General features: G+C 35.8%; 2 protein-coding genes across 2 annotated transcripts; both read right to left on the reverse strand.

The window, feature by feature from the left end:
* Nucleotides 1-9,302: 9,302 nt before the first annotated feature.
* On the reverse strand, nucleotides 9,303-10,268 carry LOC113582270 (olfactory receptor 6N1-like). Its single transcript, XM_027017954.2, has one exon. The coding sequence runs from the start codon at nucleotides 10,266-10,268 to the stop codon at nucleotides 9,303-9,305; it is 966 nt and encodes a 321-aa protein (XP_026873755.2).
* Nucleotides 10,269-18,158: 7,890 nt separating this feature from the next.
* On the reverse strand, nucleotides 18,159-19,124 carry or6at1 (odorant receptor, family 6, subfamily AT, member 1). Its single transcript, XM_027017966.2, has one exon. The coding sequence runs from the start codon at nucleotides 19,122-19,124 to the stop codon at nucleotides 18,159-18,161; it is 966 nt and encodes a 321-aa protein (XP_026873767.1).
* Between the last annotated feature and the right edge of the window lie 1,864 nt (nucleotides 19,125-20,988).

A 20,988-nucleotide genomic window follows, 5' to 3' on the forward strand; every position in this document is an offset into this window, starting at 1 on the left:
CAATATTTCAATCAGACTTAAGGGAAATTTGTCTTGGTCAAAGTAGTGCTTACAAGCAGAATATAAATTAAGAAAGTAGCTCTGTAGCCTGTAAACATTAAATAGTTTCTTTCATTGTTAATAAATGTGCTATCATAATACTCAAAGCAGAAATACTTTGTTGGTTATGTACAATAACACTTAAGAGAAATTTGTCTTGGTGAAACTTGTACTTAGAAAATATAACGCAGAATATAAAATTAGAAATCAAACCAATAAATACAGACAACTGTATGATATATTTACAGAAAAAGGATAAAGAGTCAGACAAAATATAGCACAATTAATGTCAATAGTTCAACATACAGTTCTTTACAACAATATTTCCTATTATGTGTGAATAGTGCAGGAATATGTTTTTAACTGATACAGCAGTCAGCATGGACTGCCTGTAGCAGTGTGTGCATGTTGGAAAATGACATTTGTATATGTACAAAGAAGTACAGAATGCTACAGTGTGCTGGAATAAAAACAAGGTGGGTAAAACAGTCATAAAAGCTCATAAAATGTGCATTACGAATCAAGGTTCCTGTTCAAAAAGCTACTGAACAAAGGACAAAGCTGCTGATTTTAAAGAGTGCACAGAGTCATTTTCTCTGTTTGTCTTTAAAATAAATGATGACCATACTGGTAGGAATGGCAGAGATTTTGTGTGCACTTGTCCATATCTTGAACTTATACCATTCATGGATGGATCTCGTGATCTCAGATGATTAGATTTTCCCCATGGCCTGAGGAGATCAAGCATCAAACCAGATTATGATGGTTGAAGCCAGGTTGTGGAAGTCTGCTAAAAATAAATAAATAAATAAATAAATAAAGATATTTGTAAAAGCGACCTTGAGTTTGAGAAAGGCACTATATAAATGCAACTAATAATAATAATAATAATAATAATAATAATAATAATAATAAAAGTGGAAGTGTGTGTAGTAAAATTTGGATATTGCTGGTGTCAGTTTTAAAGGCACTTCACTCTGAGAGGCCAATTTTAATTACACACAGTATAAGGTCAACCATCACAGTTTCACAATATGCCAAGGTTTTGATGGAGAAATATTTTGTACATTATGGGCTCCTTACGTGGATACACTCTGATTAGGAGCATGACTTTGAGTCCAAACTGATCCGTCACTTCCTGCTGATGTTGGAGATATGCAAGTGCAGCAAAAACCATATCACCCTCAAGGCAACCTACAGCTGGAAAGGTTCAATAGGCTGCTATTCTCTGTTGGGCACACAGGACTCTAAACAGAATCCTAAGTCGTTTCTTAGCATTGATATGTTGAAAGTTGTTACAGTGTAATTTATATTGTTTAATTCATAATATTTAGTGTAAGAATCAAATTCTTCTCCTTAGAATAAAATCAATTATGTTAGTCTAGTATGAAGAATATCATGTTCTTTAGACATGGACTGCCCACTGTCTCTATTCTTGTGATTTTAGCACTCTCTAATCTGTTCTCATGCAGTGCTCATGATCACCAGAAGCAGTTGGACCAACTGTTCCCAACCAACTTTTCCTTTCACCCTTCTGACCTTCTTACACACACATCCTGTTTCCCCTTGTAAAATCACATACATAGGTCAACTGTTGAGGTTTAAAAAGTAATCCTTGACCGCTGAGGTTTTGAAAGGAATTATCAGCCATTTCAAGGTGTGTCATTGTGTTTTTTTTCTTTATTCACTCCTTCCTCATGAAGTGTTTTGAGAAATTAGGTGGGTTTGCAGTTTTTATTTTTATTGTGTATTGGGGTAATTTGAACATTTAACTGTTAATATGTTAATCCTTTAAGCCCATCATTATCATTTATTTGTCTTACTTTTCTTTCTTTTATCAGTGTCCTATTGATTCATTTACATGCCAAAGAGCCAGTAAAAATGATTAATAATTCTGAAGCTATAATTAGAATTAATTAGAATTAAATAGTAATTATAATTGTAATTAATTAAAAGTTCTTGCAATGCATATTATTTTATTATTTACAATTATATAGATTTGTTTACAATTAATTATTTTTATTTTTAAGCATTTCATATTTAATATTTCCTTTTATTAAGTTAAAAAATTCTGTCATCCTTGTCTGTATTCTCTTCTTAAGCTCATGAGGAGATCTTAGAACTGTTTATACTGAAATTGTCTATAATGTCACTGAATACAAGACTTTAAACATGAACAGAATAACAGTTCTGGATACTTACATGAGCACTGTAAACAAATTCAGTATAAATAGTCCTAAGTTTTCCTTGTGAGATTAAGGAGATAATACAGACAAGGAAGAGTAGAAACATAATTTATGTTTATAACATAATAACATGGCAAAACTGAGATTAAACATACCAAAATTTGACTATCAGAATTATTTATGACCTTCCCATGGGTCATAAAATAAAGGCATAACACAGACCATTTCCATAGATGAGTCTTTGGCTATTCGTCACCAGTCCACAGATATCTACCTACCTAAAATGTCAGTATTTTATTTATTTTCGAGGGACATTCTCAGCTATACAACTAACACCAACTCTTTCAAGAGGCCCTTCTAACTAAATTGTTGTTGCTCTTGTAACTAAGATTGGTTGTATCAGTGATAGTCTTTTTTAATGGATAGTAATGAGGTGTTGACTTGCAGGTGAGAATGTTTCGGAGAGACAGAACTTTGGGGATGATGACCTCTGGTGGTGATCCTCCTGAATCACAGGTACAAGCATAACAGTACCTTAAACAATAAAGAACTGCAGGATGCAAAAAACAGAGCTGAGAAATGTCATAGATACATGCATAGATGAAATGACTAAAATCAATGCCTTACCCATTATTGTAGATTAATTTTAACATATTTTGAGACTTGCTTTTACTCTTAGTGGAGTACTATTGTATTTAAAGTAGTTTCATTAACAAGCCCATCACAGAAAAATAGCCATGCATCAAATTATAAAAACATGAGAAAAAATGAGAAAGGATGTAAAGTCAAAAACAAAATTAATAAACTTAAATTATTTTTAATCTCATGTGTACCATGTACATCATAGATTGTCATGGTCTGGAAAAATGCAAGGCAGTAATTTAATCAAGAGGGTTACAAGGGTTACTACACAATCTGAAGGTGAAAATCAGAAAGGCTAGGATCAAAATCAGTAAAGTCGAAGTACAAAAATGTAATCCAACACTCAAAGAAGAAATAGGTCAAAAAAGAGGGCTACAAGGAAACCCACTTGGTACGTAGGCACAAGGCAAACAATAGTCCTTCACAAATAGTGAGAGGAAAACCAGTGCTGATATAGTAAATTTATTAAGGGAAGATGCTTAGTTAGTATGCTTAGTTAATAGGAGGCTGATCATGATGATGATTGACTGTCAATCCTGGGGATTAGGGTTGCTTGTAGACATGACACTGTTGTAGTTGAATGAACTGAATTTGATTGATTCAGTTAAATCCTTCAATAAGAAAGGCTTTAATGATAGTCTTGGCCTCTGACTTTCATGTCCACATGAGTGATACAAGTCTAGTAATTTGACTGAATAGGACAAAATTAATGTCCAGTAATTTGACTGACAGGACTAGTCAGCCTCAAGTTTGAAATATTACCAAAGGATGACTTACTAAGAGGAGTCAAGGCATTACTCTGGGAAATTCAATTTATTACTTCAAACTGAATTGTTGTGGTGGTGTAGTCTGTGGTATATTTGTGAGCAAAACAGTGCTATCACATATAAAGTGAATTTCTATATATAAGTAGTAACAGACTGCTCCAACCAAATGTGCTATTAGGATGGGAAGGTCAAAATGGTTTGAGCTGGTAAGAAGTAAGACGAGAATCTTTGAAAGCCGTGATGCTGCACCTGCTGAAGGCCTACTTTACTGGTCAGCAGGTGTCAGTACACAGTAATGCACAGCACAACCCAATGAACTTCTGGGTCACACATGGACACTCTGTATGAGATGTACACACAGGTGGCTAACACATAGGAGATACAGACCACTATCGGATGGGAGCAACAAGCAACAAAAACTTTCAGTCTTTCAGCTGAACCCATTCTGATGATGGTTTTCCGATACTGTTGTATGATGATAGAATTAGCAGGAAAATACGAATAAGGACAATTAAGGCAAAGATTAGTGCTACTACACTGTTCCTTGTGATGTTGGTCAAGACAGATGCACAAGTGAGCAGGATTCAGCCCTTTCTCTCGCAGGAAGCTACCCAGGTGTTTGTGCAGTCTCTAGTGATCTCAAAGCTAGACTATTGCAACTCGCTACTTGCTGGTCTTCCTCTAAGAGCCATCAAACCTCTGCAACTTGTCCAAAATGCAGCAGCACGACTGGTCTTCTATCTTGTGAAGTTCGTTACTCCACTGCTGCACTCCCTTCATTGGCTTCCAGTAGCTGCACGCATCAGATTTAAAACCTTGTTGCTTGCCTACAAAGCCAAAAATGGACCAGTCCCTTCATACATGAGATCAATGGCCAAGAAATACTATGCTTCAGGTCTCATGAAAGACAAGCATCGAGACTATTTTCTGTCTTGGCTCCAAGATGGTGGAATAAACTCCCACTTGCTGTCCTTAATTTCTACAGTATTCTAGATAATTTGTAAACTGGACTCTAACCTACATACTGGCTAGTATGTATCCTATGAGTAAATGACAAAGCACTTTTGTAAGTTACTCTGGATAAGAGCGCCTGCTAAATGCTGTAAATGTAAAATGTAAATGTAAATGATCACCCAGGATATGTTTAACTTTGGCCCACAGAAGGGCAGTGGCACTGCTAAAACAGGGCAGGAAGAGGAATGGCCCATCCACAGACCCAGTCTAAAACTTTGAGAAAAAAACAAACCCTCCTGGTCATAATTGATTCGTAATATAATGGAAGACAAATAGCTAGGTTCCTGTTGATACCCATCACTCTAAGTAAAGTACATCCTGTTACAGCCATAGAGAGTATGTACCTTTGCACAAAGCATTCAAAAGAAGAAACTCTTAACTCCAGCTTAAATTATTTTTGGAATAGTCACTCTTGTAAATACCATATCAAAGAAGGACATATTCTCAAAAAAAAGTACATGGGTGAATGCAATTTTGAGTCAATTCTGACTTCATGTACTTAAAGGATAACTACACAAGCTTTATCACCCCTCCTGGATTTGAATGCAGGATCTTAATTGCTTTGTTACAATGGCAGGGAGTACCTTGTTTAACTTTATTTCCTGACAACTGTTTCCCAAACTATTGTTTTTTAAGCTTCATATTGGGTATACAGTCAGTTACATCATTAATTTATGTGGGTTAATATTGACATGGTTATATAACCTCAAAAACAGTTCTAAAATACATGTGACTATAATTATTATTTGTCCTACTGACCAACTACTCACCCATCATCTGCTTAGGGATGAACCTATTTAATTTAATTTTATTTATCATATTTTTTTTAATCCAAAATTACCTTATTGACCTTAAAATAGACCATTCATTTTTATTAGAAAGCACTAATCTTAGAGTATTTTATGAGTATATCTATTTTGAATGTAAATATATATTTATCTCTTTTTAGAATGTATACTTCACAAATATTTTGCTGATTACTTAAGTCAGTGGTGTAATTAGGACATATAAGGTATATATAATAAATAAAAAATATGTCTTTTCTTATTTACTTGCTATTTGTATGACTCAAATAAGTCAATGCTCTTAAGGCATGCAGTCACTCTTGTGCAGTTCATACGATGTGGCTTGCCCTCAGCAAAATCATTTACGATAGACTTCAAGGTGATGCCTCTTATCTACAGCTTGAGTAAAACTGTGATCAACAAAAGAAGCAGCTGGAAGGATATGCTCTGTTCATATGTATAATGAGTGCTAGAGTTGAACATTCCTACAGAAACAATAATACCATAATCTTTTGTTTTAAGGCATGGTCTAATTAACCTTATGGCAGCTGTGATAGGACAGGGAGCAAAGTTTATATAATTAAGTCCATGTAATGTTTTGAAAAACAGCATATAGCTTGTTTTTATTCATCCATTTAGATGCCTTTTGTAACACTGTGTGGCATGTGGCAGAAACAGGCAATAAATAAGCATAGAATCCAAAATAAAGACATTTAATGAAAACATAAATACTGCAGATGCAGGCAAAGACACAACAATTATCCACATCTAGATGCTAATGTGCATGACTGGAGACAGGTGAGCAAGTAATCTTTTGCCTGGGAGTGAGGTCCAGTAGCAGGAGCACAGTGAAAAAACAGAAGGACATGGCTAAAAATAATAAACAAACAAACAGATGAGGAGGAACACCATAAGAGAGAGAAGGAGCAAGACATATGACAATGTATTATTAAACCAGATTTTCTTTACTTCACTGGTTTAAAAAAAATGTTGCGGGTTCTGTTCTTGGTTTACTGATGATCTTATGGTATGTAATCTTGGGACTCCCACACCTAAACTGCTTGAGAATCCTACTGTCTCTTTGTCTTTTGACCTTCTTCAGACTTCTATCTAAGATGTTTCTGAACTTTCCTCAAATGGTTTCATTTTAAATCACACCGTTTCTAGCCAGCTGCTACTGTTGGCCTCTTTGCTGATGTGCAATGTTATGTGATGTGCCTCTGGTCCAAAAGACCCCATCAGCTGCCTACAGGGATGCTCTAGCCTCTGCTTGTCCCTCAGCACCCTAGGTCACACCTCACTGTGGACTTTGTGACTAACTGAAGGTGATACTACCATTCTAGTAGTGATCGATCTTTACTCTAAAACCTTTTGTCTGATTTCTCTTACATGCTCATCCAGCCACCTCCTCCAGACTGATGCCCTACTGACGCCCTTCCAGTGCTACCTCAGCTTCCGGCTGCCTCCTTGGTCACCCAAGAAGCATGACGTTTCAGAATTCAACAAATACCTCAACAGCAATAAGGAGGTGTGAACATCCATACATTTCTAGCTAGAGAGGACCATCCATCTGAATGGAATGCAAGCAGATCACCACTGTAGGGAGGCGCACACATGCCAGCTTGGGCAGAGAGTATGATTGTCCACCCAGAACCTGCCTCTTGGACATCAGTGTAAGGAAAAGAGAGCATAATACACTGAGCTTGTCAAGGTCCTTAAGTAGACAAACCAGGTAATTTAAGGCCTTCACCCCCAGCTCACCTATTCCTTTCTCCTTCTTTGCATGAATCTCTCCTCAGGCCTGTTGTACAGGGTCCTGCAGGAGAATAATGCACTGGAAATACCACCCCTGGCCCATCAAGGCCTACAAATGCTTTGAGAGCACTACTTGACTACTTGCTTTGAGAGCTCTACTTGCAATGTTAGGGACAGCTCTAACACCCAATAGTCTGGAACAAGACCTAGAGGAGAGGTCCTGGATGCCTGACAAGGATTTGCTGGATCCCATTCTGTGGAGGCCCAACCAGCTGGGACCGTACTCCCACTGTCACTCACTGGCCTCCTGTCCAACCACCCTTAGAGGGGGAACCTTCTGTTATGAGTGCCTCTACACCTGTACATCCTCAGCACTCTGCTTCTCCTCATTACTAATACTTGTATCACTAATTTCCCATCATCACTAGGAAGTAGATTTAAGCATCACTCTCTGTTCTCCTTTCTTTTTGTGCATGGTCTCAGGCCCTTGTCTACTTATGTTTGGTTTCTAGCTATTATTTTTCCCCATTATATATATATATATATATATATATATATATATATATATATATATATATATATATAGAGAGAGAGAGAGAGAGAGAGAGAGAGAGAGAGAGAGAGAGAGAGAGAGAGAGAGAGATTGGAACAGCATATCCAGTTGTCAAGGAAAAGAAATGTAGAACTTAGAGAACCAGTGAGCTAAAAAGGAGATTGACACAGCTCTACCTAAGTCAAGAATAAACATTGGTTTGGCTTGAAAGGATTCAGAAGTGATGCTCAATCAGCTTTTTTATTGCTGAACAGGCATTTGTCATTTGCTAGCTAGTTAACGAAAATTGCCATCCAAAATTGTGGAATTTTTGGAAGCCTATTATAAGGCATGCCAAAAAGCCAGGATTTACATCCAACCAGGCTGAGTCACTGGTCACAAGCACGATTGTATGTATCAATAACACAGAAACATCACCTCCCAGGTTGTGAATCTACTGGTCAGATGACAAAAGTATTATTTTGGTAAAACAGAATATTCACTGATAACACGCACACACACAATCATATCTGAAAATACTCATTAGTAAGCATGTTAAGCATAAGGGGAAGGACTTTCTGGATTTTTTGCATTCTTCTTACTTTTCTTATTGTTCCTAGCCTCACTTTGTTTGGCTGACTAATATGTCCATTCTTGTCTCCCATGTGAACATAATGAATGAGTGCTATGGAAATCAGCATACAAGCTTCTCTTATAGAGAAGTCTCTTCAAACAAAGACAGACCAAACATGTTTCAAAATATCTTTGAAATTCCTTGAATTTGAATCAGCTGTTATAAAATTTTAAATGTTTTGCAGAAGTCCTCAGGATATACATAAAAAACATATTAAGTACATACAGTATATTGAAATTATTTCTGAGTCAAAAACAGCTTTGGTAGCCTGTAGGTAGGTTGCAGGAAAAGTCCCTAAATTATGAGAATGTTTATTCACAAGCAGGGACACAATAAATGAAAATATTAATGATTTTTTTTAACAGGATATTCATCCAGCAGATTTCTATTCATCAGGCTTTGGTATCTATCCAGATTTTCAAATTTCAATGTGACAAAAGACAGTGGCAGAGTAAACGTTGTAATATTAATTACACCACAAAGATTTTTATTTAACATATGCGAAAAAAAACACTTAAAATATGAAATTAAAAATATAGAATAGACCACATTAGATGGCCATAGTCCCCAAGAAATTAAATTATGTGCACCAGTTTCTCTGCTGTTATTGTGATTTGCTAGGAACAATATTTTCAAATCACAACCCACTTGCTGTTATTATCATTGGCAATGTCTGACAGATTACTGACACTTTGCACTTTATGTACAAGTATCAAGTTATACAAGTATAAATTCTAAGGTATAACAAAAATGTAATTAATGGAGAGCAGAATCCATGTCTCTCATAAATAAATAAAATAATATATAAAATAATAAAGTAATGGAGCATTTTTCTTGTGCTCCCACCCTTGATTTTATCACATTTAAAACTTTAGCTCAACTCTAAGCAAGCTGAAGCATAACATTTGAGTACCAAAGTAAAAGTTATACAGATCTGTTACCATTTCATCATGAGATAGAGGGCACAGCTTTCCTGACACAATTACTTGTGTGTGAGACTGTGTTGCATCTGCTGAAGGCCCTTTTAAATGCATCCTGCAGCTCTTTATTCCTTAAGCTGTAAATGAAGGGGTTCAGCAGGGGAGTCAGTACAGAGTAAAGCACAACAAAAACCAAACGTACTTCTGAGTCAAACATGGTCACTCGGTAAGAGATGTACACACAGGAGGCTGACACATAAGAGATACAGACCACTATCAGGTGGGAGCCACAAGTACCAAAAGCTTTCAGTTGTTCAGCTGAGCCCATTCTGATTATGGTTTTCCCAATGCTGATGTATGATGCCAGAATTAGCAGGAAAGTACCAATAAGGCCATATAAAGCAAAGATTAGTGAAATTAAGTTGTTATTTGTAGTGTTAGTACAAGCCAGGCTAACAAGTGAGCTGTGATCACAGAAAATATGTTTAACTATGTTGGGCCCACAGAATGGCAGTGGCACTGCTAAAATCAGGGAAGGGAGAGGCAGGATCCATCCAAAGAACCATGCCAAAAATATGAGCAAAAAACAAACCTTCCTAGTCATAACTGATGTGTAGCGTAAAGGATGACAGATAGCTAAGTACCTATCAAAAGCCATAACTGTTAGCAAAGCACGTCCTGTTACACTCATGGAAAGAAAAACATACATTTGTACAAGGCATCCTGTTTTAGAAATGGTTTTAACTTCAACTAGAAATCCTGACAGCATGTTTGGAATAGTCACTGTAGTGTAGATCATGTCACAGAAGGACAGATTGTCCAGGAAATAGTACATAGGTGAATTCAGTCTGCAGTCTGTTCTGACGAGATACATAATCATACTGTTTCCCCCCAGTACAAGAAGATATATTATTAGGAAGACAGAAAACAGAATAAAATATTTGTCCTTCAAACCTTCAATAATAAAATATGTTACTGCCTTGGTTGTGTTCATTTTAGTGGAAATCAGCAACTGTATTAAAAAATTGAGAGAAGAAATTACTCTACACTAAATATAGTAGACCAATATTTTAGTTTAGTCCAAGAGTTTAAATTGTTTTTAAAGTTAAATGTTAAATTTAATATTTAAAGTTAAATTATTAAAATGTGACTACATTTAAACCAATGGGGAAGTTTTATATGAAAAGTTGATATGAAATAGCTAATAACACAGAAACTGCAATTTTGTTCTAAAATGCAGACATGTAATCCATGCTCAATTGGATTTCATCTTTAGAAATCAAGAAACAATGTATGGATGAGCATATAAATATACACATAAAAACAAGGAGGTTCCATTACCCTAATTGGTTGTCAAGAGCAAGTGTTTGTTTTCATTCATCAATTAACAGCCTCTCTCAGACCAATTAAAAGTTTAATGTTTTTTGTTTCTCTGGTTACATTGTTTTTCATTAAAGGATAATGATACAAGGTTAATCGTCTCTGTTGGGTGTGGATTTTGAATCTTGTACCTTAATTGCCTTGTTACTGTCAGTGGCATGTAGGAGCTTGTATTTCCCCATAGTTTTAACCCATAAGAACCCAGACTCAGTTCACCTTAAAGGAAAATTATGAGGAATATAAAACAGACCAAATAGACCACATGGAACACATTTCTGATTTATTTTTTGAAATGTTACTTCCTAATACCAAAGATTTGTAATGTCACATATATGTTACATTGGGCATTTATGGTACATTTATGCCTCATTTGAAAATAAATCAGATGTTTTTTGCTTAATAATAAAATATTTTCCTTTTTATTTGAAATTTGCAACAATGCTGGTTAAAACTAACAACATATTATTTTTCAGATTTGTTTTACAACACAAAAATGTGCAAACTATCAAAATAAAACTACCTCATAATGGAGGTCTTCTCAACAAGCTGTCAGTACAGTTGCAGCTGTACAAAAGCAAGCAACAGACTTATGTAGTGAACTTAAAACCACATGTACATAGTACAAACTATGTGCAAACTGCAAACTACTCAAAATGAAATAATTGGTGATAAACACTGAAGGCAAACAAAATATTTGAATGATCAGCAACATGTTCAAACCACAGTTATCTTTGGTAAGTATTTTTGACAATTTAGCCTAAGCCAAATGGTGAAATTTGAAACAGTTCCTTTCCTCGATGAAGCAAAGGCACATATCACATTTCTCACAGAGGGTGGTGGTTGCATTGACTTTGCAGACTTTGCAACAACCACGCTTGTCACATTTCACAGGCCAGTGTGCAACTTGGTCTGTGCGAACATCATCTGGAACTCCAACACGAACTCTCTTGGGAGGAAATGGTGGAGGTGTGGCGTTAAGTGATGGGCGACCCCTTTGTGAATGCACAAGAATCAAGCTAGTGGCAACCTCTGCTTGAAAGCTCCTTTGTTTCAGTGGCTTTTGGACACCAAGTAGTCTGCAGTCATGGTGGTAGCACAACCATGCATTAACAAGGCCTAACATGATTTTTTGCCAGAACAGGTACCAGTATCACCTTCGTGACCACATGTGATACTTGTACCTTGAAATGCAAGCAACAAGGAGGTCTATTCCCCCCATGAATGTGTTGTATTCCTTCACAATGTGTGGCCTGTTAACCTCCATGAATGCTCTGTCTGATTTGTTCCAGCATCACACTTTGTCTTGAGGCTCAATTGCACAGTAGGATGAGATCAGGGTAACAGGTTTGTTGTCATACCATCTGACAATGACAATGTCTTCTTCTTTCTCCACCCTGGAATCAACAGATTCCTCTACCTTTCTTGGCAAGACTCTTCTCATCTTCAAACTGACAACCAGACATGCGGTTGCCCCGGAGTGTTCCTACAAAGTAGATCTGCTGCTGAAGAAGCCTGTGCACCAGTAGTGCTGAAGAAAAAAAATTTCAGCAAATACTTTGTAGTTTTGATTTCATGGGAGTGTTTCACACAGTTTGACCACAACATCACCTCCCATGCTAAGAAAGGTTTTCTTCCCAGTGCCACCTTCATAGACCATAAAATCACAAAGGATTCCTGACGAAGTGCAGCGACCCCAAATTTTCAATCCCCAAGGGTGGGGCTTGCCCTTCACATACTGCCTTATTGGGATGTGTGTCCTGCTGAAGGACACCATTTCATTTTTTCATCAATAGAGGTGTTCTCCTCTGAGATGATATCTAAGCATTGTTTGCGAAACATACCAAGCCATGGGCGGATCTTCCAACACTTGTCCTCTTGTCTATTTGACAAATCAGTGTTGTCAGTGAAATGTAGACATGACAGCAGGGTCTGAAAATGGTTGCGTGACATGTTGTCAGCCACCATGGAACACCTTGTGTCATTTTCCCAGTATGCACGATTTCCTGGCAATTCACAAAGACCCATGTGCAGGTAAAGACCGATCAGTATTTCCAGTTCTTTAACAGTGGCGTTAACATTGCTCTGACATCCTGATTTTTGTGCACTGTACAAATGTGTTTGTTCCATCAGTAATTGAAGCATTTCTGCTGTTAGGAACTTTCTAAAGTACTCCAGTGGAGTATGAACTTTGTCTGGAGGCGTGACTATCTGTCTTTTGAATGTGCACTCAGGGGCTTCAAAAGGTTTCTTTCTCCAAAAAAAAATTTTTTTTCCTTGGATACTTGTACTTTGTTGTGTGGTTGATGTCTGATTGCAGTACATCATCCAACTCATTAGATTCACTACTCTCTGAATCATCAGAGCTACTTGACTCATCACTCTCCATGTCTTTGCTACTAGGAGTGTAATCAGGGTCTTCAGGGTCTTCATCTGAGCTATCTTGACATCCCTCAAACTCATTGTCATCTCCAGTGATAATATTGAGTGCATCCTGGACATTGTATCGGTTCTTGGTATTCATACTATGAATAATCAAAATTATACTGAAATAGGGTCAACATGAGATAGTTGTAACGCGAGGTGATCTGAGTGCCGCAGAGCGAGGGGCAGGACGTACATTTATTAACACATATAATGACAACAGCACTCACAAACATTACAAACATTAACACGAACATGAAACGGTTAACATTTAAACACGGACGATAAACACGAGTACTTTTAACAACAATAAAGGAAACATTACATCAAGACATTTATGACGTTACATCCACAATGACCAACACTCTGCACACCTTTAATACATATAAATACATATAGACAAACAAGGTGCAGGTGTGCAGGTGTGGCCATAAACAGATCCTTTCACTACACATGGCTGGCCAAACCACGTGATTCGCGGGAGGCAAGCGTTCTATGACTATAGTAAAATTATTGTTTTTGTTTTATTTACCAAGTAAAGCATTGCTGTTAAAACTAAGAAGCGATTTCAGTACTGATATGCAAAAATTGTTTCATAACACATTTTATGTTATTAGTTAACTGATTTGACATTACTTTTATGTTTAAGTCTGTTTAAATATGATTTGAATTGAACATCAGAAAAACAAATTGATTCAAAAGAACTGAATGGGTTAAAATAATTGATCAGCTCATTAGCATTTTTCCTATTGTGGCAAAGAGGTCACATGACATCTTTTGTAGTTATCTGAAGGTTAAAAGCCCGATGTAAGATATATGTCACAAGAACCATTTCATAACTTGTATTTGATCATTTTGTTCTAGAAATTGGGTCAGAAGAGGTTCTAATCTAGGACATGTTATTAAATCATTAGAATTGTTAAATGGGTTGGAACATACCTTTAGAAACAAAAACTGGCTTTTTAAAAATTTGCTTGTTTTGTCTCATGCACTAACCAAGTACACCATTATTTTGAAAATGAGGTCACAAATACCCAAATTCACAAATTGTCACATGACTGCATCCAGGAAGTTTAGCATATGTAACATTGGGACATGATGAGTTAAAGTGAATGATGAAGCTGTATAAGGAACCTTATAGAACATTTAAACTGTCTGTGACACATATGTCACCATGGTCTCTTATGGGTTAAAGCACTTCAGGTACATTTTAACCAATTTCCAATATGTTCTAAATGGTTTAAAATAAATGAAAGGCTTGTTACTGTTTCTATTATTCATATAATTATACTACTTAAATTTATTGGACCAGCTTCTAACTTCCAGGTAGCTGAGAAGTGTCTTGCCATGGTTTGAAGCCCAGGGGATTTATAATACATTGGTTTTGGGGACTATTCAAGTTTGTCATTGCAAACTGACAAAATGGGCAGCAAAATATATTGATAGTTTTGTGGTTTGAATAGCACATTCAGAATGATAGTTATTAACAGATTGCCATCTGTTATATGTTGTGAGAAAGCCCTTGACACTGAATGATTTCAACTTCTAATTATTCTACATAAGTAACAGAGTGAATGTCAGAGTGCAAGTGCTTATTGTGTTTTCATGTTGTTAGAACCTATCCTGCTAACTAATGTTTGGGAGAGGTAAGATAGTGGAGAATATAATATAATAAATAACAAACAAACTAATAGCAAAGTTGGAAAATCTACCTATAAAGACATTGACAGAAGATAGATAGATAATGTTTGGGACAAAGACAAATTTTATGTTGATATGACCCTCTGATCCAAACCAGTTACCCATAACTAACATACACATTACAGACTTTACTTTAAGGGTAGTTGCATAGATTTTAGCGTCACCACATTTAAATTACGACCCTTTTTACACAGAGTCCCCATCATTTCAGGGTACCATAATGTTTAGGACATACCAATGATAGGTACATTAAAGCTTAATTACATTAGTACAAAGGTACATATTAAGTACTTTGTTGCATATCCCTTGCATATGATGTCTGCTTGAGGTCTGTGATTCATAGATATCACTAAGTGCTGAGTATCTTTTCTGGTTATGCTTTGCCAAGCCTCTATTGCAGCCATCTTCAGCTCTTGCTTGTTTTGGGCCCTTGTTCCCATTAAGTTTTCTCTTCAGCATAGGAAATGCATTTTCAATTGTACTTAAATTGGGTAATTGGTTTGGCCATTCAAGAACTTTCCTTTTTTTTTTTACTTTTGAAAAACACCTGTGTTGCTTTAGCAGTATGACTGGAAAAATTATCTTGATGTAAGATGACATGCCACCCAATGAGTTTGGAGGCATTTACTGGAACTTCAGCAGACATACACCTCAGAATTCCTATACACCTCAGAATGCATTGTGCTACTGCCTTCAGCAGATACTTCATCAGTAAAATTAAATGCACCAGTACCTGTGGCAGCCATACATGCCCAGGCCATGACACCCCCGCCACATTTCACAGATGAGGTGGTATGCTCAGATCATGGGCAGTTCCTTTTTGTCTCCACACTTTGCTCTTCCCAGCACTCTGATACAGGTTAATCTTGGTGTCATCTGTCTGCAAGACCTTTTCCAAGAGTTCTGCAGGCTCTTTTAAGTACTTTTTTTGCAGTTCATTGCACAATGTCATTCTGCTTTTGTGGCTAACTGGTGGTTTGAATCTTGCAATGTAGCTTCTGTTTTTCTGTTTATGAAGTCTACTGCAGAAAGTAGTCTCTGAAAATTAGGCACCTGCTAGCTGAATGCTGTTTCTGATCTGTTGGACAGACAAATGAGAATTTTTCTTTACTGTAGTGAAAAATCTTCTGCCAACAGCAGTTGAGGTCTTCCTTAACCTGCCAGTCCCGTTGCAAAATATGAGCTCACCAGTGTGGTTTTTCTTCTTAATGGCATTCCACACAGTTGATTTTGGTAATACCAAACTTTGATCGATGTCTCTAATGGTTTTATTCTTGTTTTTCAGCCTCATAATAGCTTCTTTGATGTTCATTGGCACAGCTCTTGTGCTTATGTTGAACTACAGACTCCAAAGGTGTTTGGACGCTTAGATGCAAGGTGTTTGCAAACTTAGATAGGGTATCTTATGTCTGCATTAATGAAGCAATAAAACACAATTGAGTAATTCTAAACACCTGTGAAGTCAAATGTTCCAAACATATTGTTGCTTTGAAATGCTTCTGAGTAAAAAGTGTTGTAATTTCAACATGTATGTAAATGTTGAAACCATGAAACCAAAATGTATGTAAATATCCTTAAATTAAAGCCTGGAATGTGTACTTTAATCACATCAGATTGGTTTGATTTGAAGTTATAAACTCTTTAGCAGATCTATATGCCCGTTTTCCTATGTGGCACGTAAATGCTGGTTGGATATCTGGTAGCGTTGGTGGCTGGTCACAAGAAACAGTACTGAACCTGAACCAGTATGAAAACAAAATGGAGCAATTTGCAAATCGGCTGTAAGAAAAGGTATGGCATTGCACACATTCACATGACCCATGCTCAACATATTGCCACATGTGATCCTCAATTAAAGTATAAAAAAATTTAATCTTTATTTTTTCCAGTATTGTACTCACTTCAATTTATTCTGTACAAGGATACTTCTGAGTGCGAGACTTTTTTCTTCTATGCTTGTTTAAACAGTCTGGTTTGGATACTTCCCCCTAGTGCACACATTCACGTTACGTTCACGTATATGACATCTATGCAAACGTCTACGTAAGACATGGCACATGTTTGTTGATACTCAGACACAGAAGTATAAATCAGCCTTTCTCAAAATACATGTTCAACCTGGTCACAGTTAAGTATTTTATTTAACTCTTTAATGCTTTCAGTAATTACCTCACCTAAATATTAATCTTGAAGTTAACTCTTTATAGTTAAATATTCAAATATATAATTATTATATAATAAGGGTCTTGCACAATGGTAAATAGCATTTTTTTTCAAACTGTTTTATTTGTATGTTTTGAGAAGAAATGCACATTCGATCTACATTCTGTCTTCCATATGAATGAGCATATATATCCATTAAGCTGCTCTGTCTTAAAATCTTTATGTAACAAAACTCAGGGATACAAGTGACAGCAGTTATTCACACATTCACACATATCTTACAGAATGTTATTTAACATACCAGTGACCTAAAATGTAAAGATATAAAAAGTAAAACTACTTTTAAAATCCACATTAAGAGAAGAGGAAAATCCAAGAAAATAATAAGAAAAAAAAATATCCCAATTGATAACCACTATCCACAGAAATGCCTCAAAAAAAAACCAAAAAAAAAAAAACATGCATCTTGCTAATTCTGCATATGGTTGATTTCTGCACTGGTTATATGGTTATATTTGCTAGAACCACATAAACTAATATTTAAAATATCTTCAATCCTCCACTAATTTGAATCAGTAAAACATGTTTTTCTATCAAGCAGTGACATCTAAATGTATAAAAATGAATGTGAATGTATGACACTATTTCCTGACACTTTCAATATGCACATGTTATGTATACATGCAAAGTAAAAGTTGAAAGATTAATATAGAACAACAAATATATTATTAACTTCTATGTCTCCAATAATAAATAATTAATAATTTTACATGTACTTAAGTATTGTAGTATTTCTATTGTTGCTCTTCACTCTTGACTGTAGTAATATCTGAACACAGGACTTCAGTACATATATACTTTAGTCGGTGCTGGTTTTAGTCTCAAACCTTACATTTACAATTACCTTATATTTTTTAGTTTTATTGTTAAAGATGAAGAAAGGAAATTGATTTTTCCTGTTGAAAAGATAAGTTTCTTTTTTGTCCTCAATGCTTTTCCTTGCCAGCACTCAGTTTATTACAGCATATATGACCTGATGCAATTTGATGTGTTAGAAACAGGAAGAGTTCAAATTTTACATCACCATCTTATTTTGACATGATTCTCCATTACTGTGGAAAATGCAAAAAAAAGAAAAAAAAGAAATATGTCCAACACATCTTTAACAAGGTAGTGGAAGGAAGACATTTGTGCATGTGTTACTGTTTGATCTGTTGCATCATGAGATAGAGGGCACAGCTTTCCTGACACACTTACTTGTGTGTGAGGCTGTGTTGCATCTGCTGAAGGCTCTTTTAAATGCATCCTGCAGTTCTTTATTCCTTAAGCTGTAAATGAAGGGATTCAGCAGGGGTGTCAGTACAGAGTAAAGCACAGCAAAAACCAAACGTACTTCTGAGTCAAACATGGTCACTCGGTAAGAGATGTACACACAGGAGGCTGACACATAAGAGATGCAGACCACTATCAGGTGGGAGCCACAAGTACCAAGAGCTTTCAGTCGTTCAGCTGAGCCCATTCTGATGATGGTTTTCCCAATGCTGATATATGATGCCAAAATTAGCAGGAAAGTACCAATAAGGGCAATTAAGGCAAAGATTAGTGCTACTGCACTGTTCCTTGTGATGTCCGTGCAGGCCAGACGCACAAGTGAGCTGTGATCACACAAGATATGTTTAACTATGTTGGGCCCACAGAATGGTAGTGGCACTGCTAAAATCAGGGAAGGGACAGGTATGATCCATCCAAAGAACCATGCTAAAAATATGAGCAAAAAGCAAACCTTCCTAGTCATAATTGATATGTAGCGTAAAGGATGACAGATAGCTAAGTACCTATCAAAAGCCATAACTGTTAGCAAAGCACGTACTGTTATACCCATAGAGAGAAAAAAATACATTTGCACAAAACATCCTGTTTTAGAAATGGTCTTAACTTCAACTAGAAATCCTGACAGCATGTTTGGAATAGTCACTGATGTGTAGACCATGTCAGAGAATGATAAATTATGGAGATACAAATACATGGGTGAATTCAGTCTGCAGTCTGTTCTTATGACATACATGATCATACTGTTTCCACAGAGTATAAGAATATATATTGTAAGAAAAATAGAAAATAGAATCATATATCTGTCTTTCAAACCATCAATAATGAAAACTGTTACTGGGTCTGTCGTGTTCATTTTAGTTGAATCCAGCAACTAGAAAAAAAACAGAGAAGAAAAAAGCAGAAATTACATTTCATGCAATACAATAATATTTTAGATAGTCCCACAGTTTGAATTAGTGATTAAAGTTAAACCTATTAAAATGTTAGTAAATTCAAACCAAAAAAAATAATAATAATCAGTGGAAAAGCCAATATGAAACAATTTTCTATATTGCACACATGACATTGTGCAATGAATTGTACCTGTGAAGGTCTGGACTTAATTAGTGTTCAATTTGATTTCATCATTACAAATGAAGAAACAGAGATTGTTTGAGGGTTTAAATACAAATATGAAAACAAAAGGATATCTGACCTCTCTAGAGCATGGGGTTATTTTTATTCACTCCAATTAAAAGCATCTCTTGAACCAATTAAAAGTTTACTGTTTTTTGTTTCTCTAGTTACGTTGTTTTTCATGTACTTAAAGAAAGATAATTGCACAAGTTTATTTACCTCTTTGTGGTTTGAACTTGAATCTTAGGATTTAATTGCTTTGTTACTATCAGTGGCAAGGAGTAGCTTGTTCAGCTACATTTCCCTATAGAGTTAAAGCTCTTAATACATACATTTTCACCTAGTAATAAGTTTGATTACATTCAATAATTTAACTGGTTAAAGTGAAAGGTCTGTTACTGTTTCTATCATTATATAATTAGGGTATTCACATTTAAAGCGCAAGCCTCCATTTCCATGTAAATGAAAGTTTCCTGTGTAGCATCGTTTTGAATCTGAACTGCATCTTTTTAAAATAAGCAGTTTTGATAATTGTATGCTTATAATAATTAAATTATTAAACTGTATTATCCAAATAAACTGTAAATAAACATAAATGTAATATGGCCAAAACATTTACTCATTCAAATGATGGAGTCATTGGCAAAGGATGTAATTTGTATGTCTGGTTCAGAAGTTTGTGTGTGTGTGTTCAGAAGCAAGATAGTTCATCACGGGTTTTGCAAGAAAAGTTACTTTCTTCTGCACAAATTTTAAACAGCTTATAAACTAATGTGTAGGATAACCTAAAGTAATGAAAACTTGGTTTAGGTAAATTAATGGAAAAGATTCTTGATTTTCAATACTAGGCTTCAGAAGCCATCTAAAGTCTAGATTGTTAGTCACTTTTGTCCATGTTTATACATGTACAGGGGCAGAAACCACATAAGCAAGCTGTTTGAGATTACATAATAACTCAACATGGTTTGACACCATGTCAGAAAGTTAACTATTTGATAGTTTTGACTTATGGTTCAAACAATTATGTACAATATCTTAGATTAGTTGTTAGCTACATTGGCTTTGAAGCTCCAGTGCAAAACTGAAGCAGCCTTTAGAGATCAACCCCTAAGCTGTGCATTTAGGGTCAAGGAAAATTACATTTGATTGTGTTTTTTTATGCATAGAATAGAGAAGCATATGACCTTTCAGTTTTGTCTCAACACACTTGTTTTGATGATATGAGACCAAATTATTATGGAAAACACATTTTGAAAGAAGCCAAAAAGGGTTCAGGTCAGAGCTGTATATTTGCATTTACATTTACATTTTCATCATTTCACGCGCTTATCTAGAGTGACTTACCAAGTGCTTTGTCATTTACTCATAGAATGTATCCTAGTACAGTACAGTAGGTTAGAGTCCAACATACCAATTAATTAGAATACTGTAGAATACAGGGATCAATGCTGATACCTAGAAGTACAAAATAGATAAAGTCTATCTTAAACAATGATAAATGCAATAAACAATAAGTGCTAGAGTTTGTTAAACAACATAAACAATACCTTACAATAAGTACTAAATTAGTCAGTCAATCTGCGTTTGAAGACTGCAAGGGG

This window comes from Electrophorus electricus, chromosome 8, assembly GCF_041902795.1.
Source record: "Electrophorus electricus isolate QZ-2024a chromosome 8, ASM4190279v1, whole genome shotgun sequence".
NCBI classification, from domain to species: Eukaryota; Metazoa; Chordata; class Actinopteri; order Gymnotiformes; family Gymnotidae; genus Electrophorus; species Electrophorus electricus.

Coding starts and splice junctions, on each gene's coding strand:
- LOC113582270 (XM_027017954.2), bottom strand. CDS start 10,268: ATGAACACAACCAAGGCAGTAACATATTTTATTATTGAAGGTTTGAAG.
- or6at1 (XM_027017966.2), bottom strand. CDS start 19,124: ATGAACACGACAGACCCAGTAACAGTTTTCATTATTGATGGTTTGAAA.